General features: G+C 40.0%; 1 protein-coding gene across 3 annotated transcripts; it reads left to right on the forward strand.

The window, feature by feature from the left end:
• Positions 1-4,109: 4,109 nt before the first annotated feature.
• LOC121314260 (protein THEM6-like) lies at positions 4,110-7,273 on the forward strand. 3 transcript variants are annotated; one of them, XM_041247318.1, is made up of 3 exons: positions 4,110-4,144; positions 5,235-5,756; positions 6,252-7,273. In XM_041247318.1, the coding sequence occupies exons 2-3, from the start codon at positions 5,256-5,258 to the stop codon at positions 6,357-6,359; spliced, it is 609 nt and encodes a 202-aa protein (XP_041103252.1). In that variant the 5' UTR covers positions 4,110-4,144; positions 5,235-5,255; the 3' UTR covers positions 6,360-7,273. The 3 variants fall into 3 exon arrangements, with proteins under 3 accessions (XP_041103252.1, XP_041103251.1, XP_041103250.1); XM_041247317.1 differs by lacking the exon at positions 4,110-4,144 and adding an exon at positions 4,226-4,288; XM_041247316.1 differs by lacking the exon at positions 4,110-4,144 and adding an exon at positions 4,295-4,489.
• Positions 7,274-11,051: the final 3,778 nt, after the last annotated feature.

An 11,051-nucleotide genomic window follows, 5' to 3' on the forward strand; every position in this document is an offset into this window, starting at 1 on the left:
TGCTGTTAGAGAATTAAAATACCCTGCAAAGTACCTGATTGTATCTGCATTGTGTGATTGGGAGGGCCTGGGACTCTGGATCCAGCACAGTAGGGAGGGAATAAGAGGGCGAGGCTGAGTACACACTGTGACTGAAAGCTGCACTCTGCTCTCAATGAAACAGAGTTCAAACTGCGGACTCTCTCACAGCTTCAGAGCAGACAAACAGTTTACCAACAGCTCTGAAATCTGCTCCCTGGTTTACAATAAATGCATTCAGATCTTTTCAGGTTTTAGTTAGGATGCTGGTGGAAGAAAACATAAAAACTGTACCTTGTACCATCTGTAATAATGTATGTGTTTAAAATAAAGGACAATTGAATATTCACTTCTAAAATGCACCATTCGCCACCAAACTCTTTGGCAAAGTCACTGATAGGGTCACGTGCAATTAAGGGATATTGTTGCTCTCTTAATAAGGTCTACAAAAAACTGCAGGGTAGCGCCTTACTGTTTTATAATAACAGTCTGACCATGCAAGAACACAAGATTTACCAAGGAGGAGGGCCTTGGTTTGTTCCACCAGTGCTGTCTGGTTCTTCTTTGCTGACTGATCTCTAAACTTTACCAAGCTGGGTATACATAGCAGTGTTTACAAATTTAAAATATGGAAAACCATGATAAACTAAAAATAAAAGCGTAGTATAGCCATGGGAAAATGACACTTATTTGGCGATGAATTGCATTGTTATTATAAGTGTAAAATGTTCTGAAGAACGGCTGTTCAACAACACATTTTTTTGAATGCTCTGAACCTTTTCCCCAAGTCGAAACTCAAAGACATTTGCTTATTTTCTTTCTCAAAGGTGTGCTGCAAGAAAAGACTCGACTCGAGTCTTAAATGACTAGCCCTTATTGTGTATGCAGAATAAATAAAGTTTAAAGGTTCAAATATCAAGTTTTATAAACCTAAAAGGTCACATCATATTATTATGTGTGTAGTGAGCTGCCTGTGCCTCACATGACTGATTAATTTGTTACACAAATGAAATGCAACAAGTTTATTCTCATCACAGCACCACCAGTACAGACACAACACAACAACAAGGCTCAGGTTCATTTGAGCATATCAGTATTGCAAGCTCAGCTTGGGTTTGTTTATCACTGGGATTCTAGCCTGTTTTCATAGGTACTAGTAAATGAGTAATTACAGTAGTACCGCAGATTGTATTACAGTCAATCCACCAATCTTTGCAGACTAAAAAAATACTTGAAGTTTTTTATTTCTTAGTAGCAAAATATGTATGTGTGTTTATATATATATATATATAGCTCTGGAAAAAAATTAAGAGACCACTGCAAAATTATCAGTTTCTCTGGTTTTACTATTTATAGGTATGTGTTTGGGTAAAATGAACATTTTTGTTTTATTCTATAAACTACTGACAACATTTCTCCCAAATTCCAAATAAAAATATTGTCATTTAGAGCATTTATTTGTAGAAAATGACAACCGGTCAAAATAACAAAAAAGATGCAGTGTTGTCAGACCTCGAATAATGCAAAGAAAATAAGTTCAGATTCATTTTTAAACAACATAATACTAATGTTTTAACTTAGGAAGAGTTCAGAAATCAATATTTGGTGGAATAACCCTGATTTTCAAGTACAGCTTTCATGCGTCTGGGCATGCTCTCCACCATTAAGGGGAAGGGTGTGGGCATCTTTAATATTTGTCCAATGGTACCTTGTTGAGGTGGGTGGATTGGGGGTGGTATTTGGTCTGATATATCATGTTTTGAAGGAAGGGACCCCAGACTGAGCAGTATGTTGTAAATATATGAGCGTTCAGATGTGGACGTTCATATTTTTTGCAAAGAGTGATTTTGTTTATGAATTCAGCTGAAGTTGGAATTTCTTTAGAGCGTCACATGCCTATTAGTAGATGCATGGCCTCGATGGACACTTGCACCAAATGTACCAAACTGGCTGATTAATGTTGAGCAGGCTCTACCGAACCAAGAATCAGACATTGTGTAGATCTGGGGATACATCTGTTTATTATGTGACTTTGGTATTGTGTGATCCGTGTCCAATAAGCCCTATTTTTGTTTGAGGAAAGAAGAGTTTAATAATGACTGTGTTTTATTTATGTGTGCAGCCTGAGTATGAAATTAAGGCAATAAAAAAAATATTTGATTAAGTATGTTCCCAGGTTCAAGCCATCTGTTATATTTCAGGGTTTCAGCTACCAAATCACTCTGCTTGTCTTGCTGCAGATTTAATAGAACATTCTTCTAAAACGCACCATTGCCACCAAACTCTTTAGCAAAAGTCACTGATAGGGTCGTGTGCATTTATGGGATACTGTTGCTCTCTTAATAAGGGCTACAAAAAACTGCAGGGTAGCGCCTTACTGTTTTATAATAACAGTCTGACCATGCAAGAACACAAGATTTACCAAGGAGGAGGGCCTTGGTTTGTTCCACCAGTGCTGTCTGGTTCTTCTTAACTGACTGATCTATAAACTTCACCAAGCTTGGTATACATAATCCCAGTGTTTACAAATTTAAAATATGTTAAACCATGGTAAACTAAAAATAAAAGCATAATATAGCCATGGGTACATTGCTCAATTACTGTGAAAATCTACTGTGCAAACTTTTAAAGACATACTGTTTAACGGCACAGGCTCAGAAAGACCTCAATCAGACTAACCCTAACCCTAAATGTAATCTAATGAAAGCGGTGCTGTATAAAGTGGCCGGTCTTTCTAAACCGACCGGAGTGGTCTGTCTTTCTGCACATGTGACCTGTTTAACTACGTTTTTATAATTACACATGTTCAAATGCACATTTTACGGTATATGAAAAAAAAACTACTTTAGACAATTACCAGCAAGCTTTTCGATGCGATATGGCTGCGAAGCGTACAGTTCAGGTATACACTGCAGCTTCTATCCTAACCGAAGCGGTGCAATCAGTCCTGGGAATCCAAAGAGTTTAGCCGGCGAGTTATCTCTCTATAATGTAAAATCTGCCTCACTACCTATTCCAAGCTTTCTCTTTTGAAAACAATTAAATATTTAGAAAGATTCATCCGGATTTACTCAGACACCCCTCCTTAATACCTATGCGTTTATTATTTCTACGATAGACGTTTTCAATTTGGTGGAGAGTTCCTTATCGCCGCAGTGCTGTCAGAAATTGCCGGCTCTCATGAATATTCATGAACAGACAAGACGGGGGCGTGGTTTGGTTGTCACGGGTGGGATATGTAGGTTGGCGGCAATTCAACTCCTGGATAGTGCGTTAATTAGGTCTATTTTTGTTATTATCATTATTAATATTAATATTATTTCCTTCACGACTACAATTAATAGGCATACTAATACCTCAGAGGTGTTCGGCATGTAATTATGGCAACACAGTTAAAAAAAAGGAATATCTCCGTTTTCAGTTTTCCGCGTTATGATCTTCTGTAAATTTCTTAAACTTTATATTTGATTTATGGATATCACAGGTATGAATGTAGGCCTATAATTAAACACAGTGTATATTGCTTCAATTGCAATCGTCAGACAATAAAGCCATTAATAGAACATTAAATAGTCTATTATTTCTTGTATATATATGCTTAATTATCAAGGACTTATATCATCGAATAATTATATATCTATATATATATCTATATATATATATATATATATATATTATATATATATATATATATTCTGGTCGGGCGATAGACCAGCCCGCTATCAAAATTGAATTGAATTGCCGCCAATCTCGACCACTGTATCTGCCTATCTCATCCCATCCCTTGACAATCAAAGATCAAACCACGCCACAGTCATGTCTGCTCATGAATATTCATTTTAGCCGGTAGTTCCTGCAAGGTAACAAGAAGTCTCCAGTCAGGACACTGCGCTCTGATTGGCTATCGTATTATTATTACTAAAACAATATACAATTCTCTCCTTGCGCCGAGTCCGTAAACTTCAGTCAGTATCCTATACTGCAGCCGTTACACATGTAAAGTAGTTCATGTTTGGCAGTAAATAAGCGTTTCTGTTGCTTTAAAAAAAAAGTGACCGGAGGTGCTGACTTCCTCAGTTGTCCTAAAAGGAGCATTTCGTGGTACCTTTGTAAGCACTGCAAAAGGGTGAGTTGATTATCTTGTGTATATAGAAGATCTTTGAAAAGAAATAGACTCAGCAGTCACATGACATGGGAGACTCTGCGATCGGCACACCATAGTCACGTGATGCGGAAAACGGAACGATTGTGATGTTGCTGGAAATACAAGGTTAAATTGCAATGTGATGTCTTAACGGCGAGTAAACAGGAGTTGCTAGATATGTAGAAATATGGTACTATTTATTAAAAGCAATAAGAACTCACTGCTTAAGGGAGATTTGGATACATTTCATGAGATGTACCCTCTGATCGACCTACCATATCAAACGATGAGGGTGTTTGTTAGAAGCTAACAGGATCGTGGTCAAAGGTCTGTGCTGTGTATTAACCCAGTGTAGTGTAGCGACGCCGGTTTAATGCAATTTACTTTAACCGATATTCAATTAAATTGTTTTTAACCGTGCATTGCGTATAATTTAAAATCCATACGCAACGTGCCTGAAACTTAATTACTGTAAACGCTAACGGTTAACGTGGGGGTGGTAAATAAGGTGACCAAAGCAGCACCACTAAAGCTGCTAAACTGGGAAGGTTGTATGTGTCTCCAAACACACAACACAGTGCTTACTGAGGGGGGAATTGCCAGTTAAATGATAACGGGGAAATATATAGAATACAAAGAAGGCGGAGGATTGACTAAAGAAAAAATAAACTTCTCTTATATACAGTAAACACATAGATATATACAGTACTGTAAACTGAGATACTGCGATACTAAAGAACAGTGCAAAATAAAGGAAGACAAAGATATATCCCGGGGAGGTAAACTCTGTCAGGCAAGATTACATTTAGAAACATCAGATATATATATATATAAGTTACTATTTATTAAAAACAATAAGAAGTCACTATATAGGAGTGAAAAGTAAATCCTTAGGGCAATCTTTAAGGAGTGTGTTTGTGAAATTGTGTGTTTATATATTTACACTTTAATAATAACAATTGTGAAACCAAAAGAAAGATTAAAATAAAATAAATGGGTTGTGTATTAATATTACACTGAAAATAAAAAAGTATATTGTGGCACACTAAACACTGTTGTTGGCGATTGTCAGTGGAGAAGCCGTGCTGCTGAGATGTGGCTGTGGGTGCTGGGCGGGGTCCTGTTCCTCTTCTCCTCCCTGGATGTGTGGTACTTCGTGCGGGGGGTGGCTGTGGTTTTCCGCGCCAGGTTCCAGCCCATCGTGAGAGACATCCTGAGGGAGCAGTGTTTCAGCGGGAGGGTGCTGCCCCAAGACATCGATTTCATGGGCCACATGAACAATGCCCGCTACCTGCGCGAGTGTGACTTCGCACGTTTCTCCCTGTACACCCGCAACGGCATCTTCGGGGCAGTTCGTGCTGAGGGGGCCAGCATGGTGCTGGGGGCTTCCACCATCCGCTACCGGCGCTCGCTGACCCTGCTGGAGCCCTTCGAGCTGCGCAGCCGAATCCTGGCCTGGGACCACAAGGCCTTCTTCCTGGAGCAGCAGTTCGTCTCCCGTGCCGACGGCTTCGTCTCCGCGGTGATGCTCTGCCGCCAGAACGTTCTGCGCAGCACTCCAGACAAGATCGTGCAGCACCTCTGCAAGAGAAAGGTGAGGCTGCATCACCAGGGTCTGTGTGTATTGCAGTGAACATGACTAATGCATAGCATACCCCTTTAGAAAGACAGAATTGAAATGGCTTCTTTCATTCAATTATAGCAAATGGCACCACCATACATTTTGTTTTAATTTAGGCCCTAGTCTTTTCTTCAGTGACATCTGCTAGGGATGCCCAGTGTTGTACAGTCAGCTATCTGGCAGGTAAAGGCTGCTGCTTAATTAATATCCACAGTTTTGTTGTTTATTAAAAAAAAAGCCCCTCCTCTAGGCCTCATTTCAAACTGTATTATTGTTAAGAATGTTATCAGCACATCATACACCCTACCCCCTGTGCCATCAAGCATTCACATCACAGGGTCTTTTCTGGGTTACAATTATTGATTTACAAATGAGTAGAACAGAAACAGGCCTGAACTGAATATGAGTGTAATCTGCCCAGTGGTAACTCCTCTGCTGACTCTGTGTCTGTGTGTGCTTGTTATGCAGGTGGAGAGTCCGGAATTTCCAGAGGACCTGAAGCACTGGATCAGCTACAACAGTGCCAGCAGCCAGACACTGAGAGCAGAGAGTGAACTGGCGGGGAAATCTCAGTGAGGAACAACCTCCTTCAGGACCACCACACTTCAACAGGACAAGCAGCTTTACTGTATTGTGTGGAACTGGATTCTGTTTGTTTTTTTTTATAGTAAAGCAGGAAACATGCTACAGAGCGTCGATCTGGGGTTTGTGTTTGAGACTCACATGAGCCCTGCTGCCCTCAGTGGTGTCTCTTATTGAAATGATTAGGAGCCAGGAGTTTGTGCAATTAGATCCATTGTTAAATATTTTTTTCCTCCCCCTATAGTTGCCTATATATCTCATATTAATAAACCTATATACTCAAGTGAGACTTTGGTGCAGATTTAGAAGGGGCCTGCTCATTTCAATATACCTGAACAAGGGGAGTACTGCAAACCAGGCCTGTGTGCAGGGCTGGTGTGTCTTTCTAACCCTACCTGTACAGTACCTGACTTTGCTACAATAAAGTAACTATATCTTTAAGAAAGGGTACATTTCTTATTCTGCAGGAATTAATTCTATCCAACAGTCCATTAATTCAGTATCTCTTCTAAATATGTATCACCCTATTTGTTCTGTATCATAATTATTTTGACTTATTTTTCTTGTGTATGTTTTGCTTGATTTGTAGTTTCTAATTAGAATCATTAATCCTGACTGGGGGAAATTGTTTTGATCACCCTGTGTAATATTTGGGTTTCTGCCCATCCTCTGGTAAAGGATGTGTGATGTTGACAGGCAGCGCAAACCTAAGCATGTTAGAATCAATTAGTATTTGAGCTGTATGTCCCTCAGAATCATGTCTTGTTAATCTAGAAGTATTTGTGGCTGCTGCTGACATATCAGGCCCCCTTTAGGATCTGTGGTTTCACAGTGGTCCTAATTGAGTTAGAATCAATGGAAATATTAACAATAAAAATACTTGCTTTCGGCATGTTATATGAACTGAATACGAATGAGCATGTTTTTATTTGTGTTGAAGTGAGTGGCAGCTTTGCCGACTGCGAGTCATGGAAACACCAGGAGCTACAGCTCAGAACCATTCACACTTATTAATATGGGTAAACAACTATTTAATGGGATTTGAAGCTGTGTGTACTTTATATATCTCGCCTCTGCACTTGGGTAGTCATTTTCCCCAAAACAACTGATGTAGGATCAAATTAGTTTGCAGTTAGTGTATGGATAGGATGCAGAAAAATTTGTGAAAGTTTTGTGTAAATCAGAACTGGTCAAGTAGAGGCAACTGTTTTAATCATGAATCCATTTAGCTTTGAGAGGGATCTACACTTTAGTCACTTGCTTTATTTATGTGTGAAGCAGATCGTGGATTAATTTCACAGTTGAAGACTGGAAGGCAGAGCTGTCTGGAACACAAGGCCTCTACCTCCAGGTCAATCTGCATTACCAATCTCAAATGAGCTCAACCCCAATGACACTGCAGCACAAGCATGGCTCAGCTTGTCAAATGACACTCAGGAGTTAGGGAAACACGTCTTGGCACTATTTCCAAATTAAATTAAAAATACTAAATCCATGATTCATGCACTTTTAAAATAACCTTAAACTGAAACCTGACCATAGGCTCTGAAATATGATGAAATACCCAAACAATGCAAATCCAGTCCAGCTGGGTTCCCTCGTTAGAGATGGACAGAGCTGGTTCACAGTGAAAGTGAAAAGAAACAATGAACTGGTCTCATTAAGAATGCTTTAATAAGTGCAGGTGTTTGAACAGAAGCTGTAAAAACACATTTTGCATTTTTTAACACTAACAAATCACTGCAAAGTAAATACCTGGAATGGCAACCCAATTCCATAGTCAAGGTTTCTATTCATAATAAAGCCCCTGGCTCACATCAATGGACTCTATTACAGCAAAATCTGAGAGGTTGGTCTAGAACCAAACACAGATCATCAAATAAAATAAAGAAGCATGTTTTATTTACAGATGATGCTCTGTCCCCAGCCTGTCCTTCATGTCTAAGAGCCGAGCCATTGAGCTAAGCAGAGAAACGAGACTCAGGGTTTGTCCTTTACAAATATATTTCTAACTTTTTTTAATCTTCCAATACTCCCCTTAATCACACATCACACACAATTAGAAAACATGACAAGCACCTAAAAACTTTCATATCATTTTTTTAAAATTCTACCTTCCAGAGAGAACAAGGAATATATTTAAGGAACAACAGCATTGCTGTACCGTGTTACACGGTAATAATGGAACTCCAGCTACAATAACAACAAAAGATCTCTCCATTAAAAGATGGGTGACTATGTTAAAAGTTGAAAGCAGAGACTTTACCTTTGAAACAGCTGATGAAGTTCTTTGGAATCATCGAGGAACAGCTACGAGCAGAAGAAAACAGTGATGTGCTTTACCACCAGAACAACTGGGTCAATCCATTAAAACAGTGATGTGCTTTACCACCAGAACAACTGGGTCAATCCATGAAAACAGTGCTGTGCTTTACCACCAGAACAACTGGGTCAATCCATGAAAACAGTGCTGTGCTTTACCACCAGAACAACTGGGTCAATCCATGAAAACAGTGCTGTGCTTTACCACCCAACTGGGTCAATCCATGAAAACAGTGATGTGCTTTACCACCAGAAAAACTGGGTCAATCCATGAAAACAGTGATGTGCTTTACCACCCAACTGGGTCAATCCATGAAAACAGTGCTGTGCTTTACCACCAGAACAACTGGGTCAATCCATGAAAACAGTGCTGTGCTTTACCACCAGAACAACTGGGTCAATCCATGAAAACAGTGATGTGCTTTACCACCAGCTTTACCAACAGAACAACTGGGTCAATCCATGAAAACAGTGCTGTGCTTTACCACCAGAACAACTGGGTCAATCCATGAAAACAGTGCTGTGCTTTACCACCAGAACAACTGGGTCAATCCATGAAAACAGTGCTGTGCTTTACCACCAGAACAACTGGGTCAATCCATGAAAACAGTGCTGTGCTTTACCACCAGAACAACTGGGTCAATCCATGAAAACAGTGATGTGCTTTACCACCAGAACAACTGGGTCAATCCATGAAAACAGTGCTGTGCTTTACCACCAGAACAACTGGGTCAATCCATGAAAACAGTGCTGTGCTTTACCACCAGAACAACTGGGTCAATCCATGAAAACAGTGATGTGCTTTACCACCAGAACAACTGGGTCAATCCATGAAAACAGTGATGTGCTTTACCACCAGAACAACTGGGTCAATCCATGAAAACAGTGCTGTGCTTTACCACCAGAACAACTGGGTCAATCCATGAAAACAGTGCTGTGCTTTACCACCAGAACAACTGGGTCAATCCATGAAAACAGTGCTGTGCTTTACCACCAGAACAACTGGGTCAATCCATGAAAACAGTGCTGTGCTTTACCACCAGAACAACTGGGTCATTCCATGAAAACAGTGATGTGCTTTACCACCAGAACAACTGGGTCAATCCATGAAAACAGTGATGTGCTTTACCACCAGAACAACTGGGTCAATCCATGAAAACAGTGATGTGCTTTACCACCAGAACAACTGGGTCAATCCATGAAAACAGTGATGTGCTTTACCACCAGAACAACTGGGTCAATCCATGAAAACAGTGCTGTGCTTTACCACCAGAACAACTGGGTCAATCCATGAAAACAGTGATGTGCTTTACCACCAGAAAAACTGGGTCAATCCATGAAAACAGTGATGTGCTTTACCACCAGAAAAACTGGGTCAATCCATGAAAACAGTGCTGTGCTTTACCACCAGAACAACTGGGTCAATCCATGAAAACAGTGCTGTGCTTTACCACCAGAACAACTGGGTCAATCCATGAAAACAGTGCTGTGCTTTACCACCAGAACAACTGGGTCAATCCATGAAAACAGTGCTGTGCTTTACCACCAGAACAACTGGGTCAATCCATGAAAACAGTGCTGTGCTTTACCACCAGAACAACTGGGTCAATCCATGAAAACAGTGCTGTGCTTTACCACCAGAACAACTGGGTCATTCCATGAAAACAGTGCTGTGCTTTACCACCAGAACAACTGGGTCAATCCATGAAAACAGTGCTGTGCTTTACCACCAGAACAACTGGGTCATTCCATGCTTTACCAAAACAGTGAAAACCTGTGCTTTACCACCAGAACAACTGGGTCATTCCATGACAAATCACACAAAACATGTTGGATTTAAAACCCTGCCATCTTTGATTCACGCCAGTGCTGGTGTTTAGGTTTTTTACCTTTTCAGCCTGATCGAGTCAAAAGTTATCCCTTACAAATCATGGCAGGTCATTCCACAAATTTGGAGCTCTAAAGCTGAATGTTCTGCCACCTGCCTGGTTTCTCTGTCCATGATCTGAGAGAGCGACTTGGACGTATCAGGGTTAGCAAATATTTTAGAGACAGGGGAGCAAGGCCATTTAAAGCTTATAAGTTAGAAGCAGAGCTTTAAAATGGAAGGATGCTAACACAGGGGTCATGTGTCCATGCTTCTTTGTTCTTGTTTAAAACTCTTGCAGCAGTATTTTGCACAAGCTGAAATCAAGCTAGAAGACTCAGCTAAAATTGAGAATTAAAGATGTATGTTCTCAGTTTGCTATGATTAGGTTGTCAATGTAGTTAGCAGTTTTGTGACAGCACTGTTATCGTAATTATTATAAATTGTCTGTTTTTTCTAATAATAAAGCTGAAAAAAATAAAAACTGCAAAGTATTT

This window comes from Polyodon spathula, chromosome 4, assembly GCF_017654505.1.
Source record: "Polyodon spathula isolate WHYD16114869_AA chromosome 4, ASM1765450v1, whole genome shotgun sequence".
Classification (NCBI taxonomy): domain Eukaryota; kingdom Metazoa; phylum Chordata; class Actinopteri; order Acipenseriformes; family Polyodontidae; genus Polyodon; species Polyodon spathula.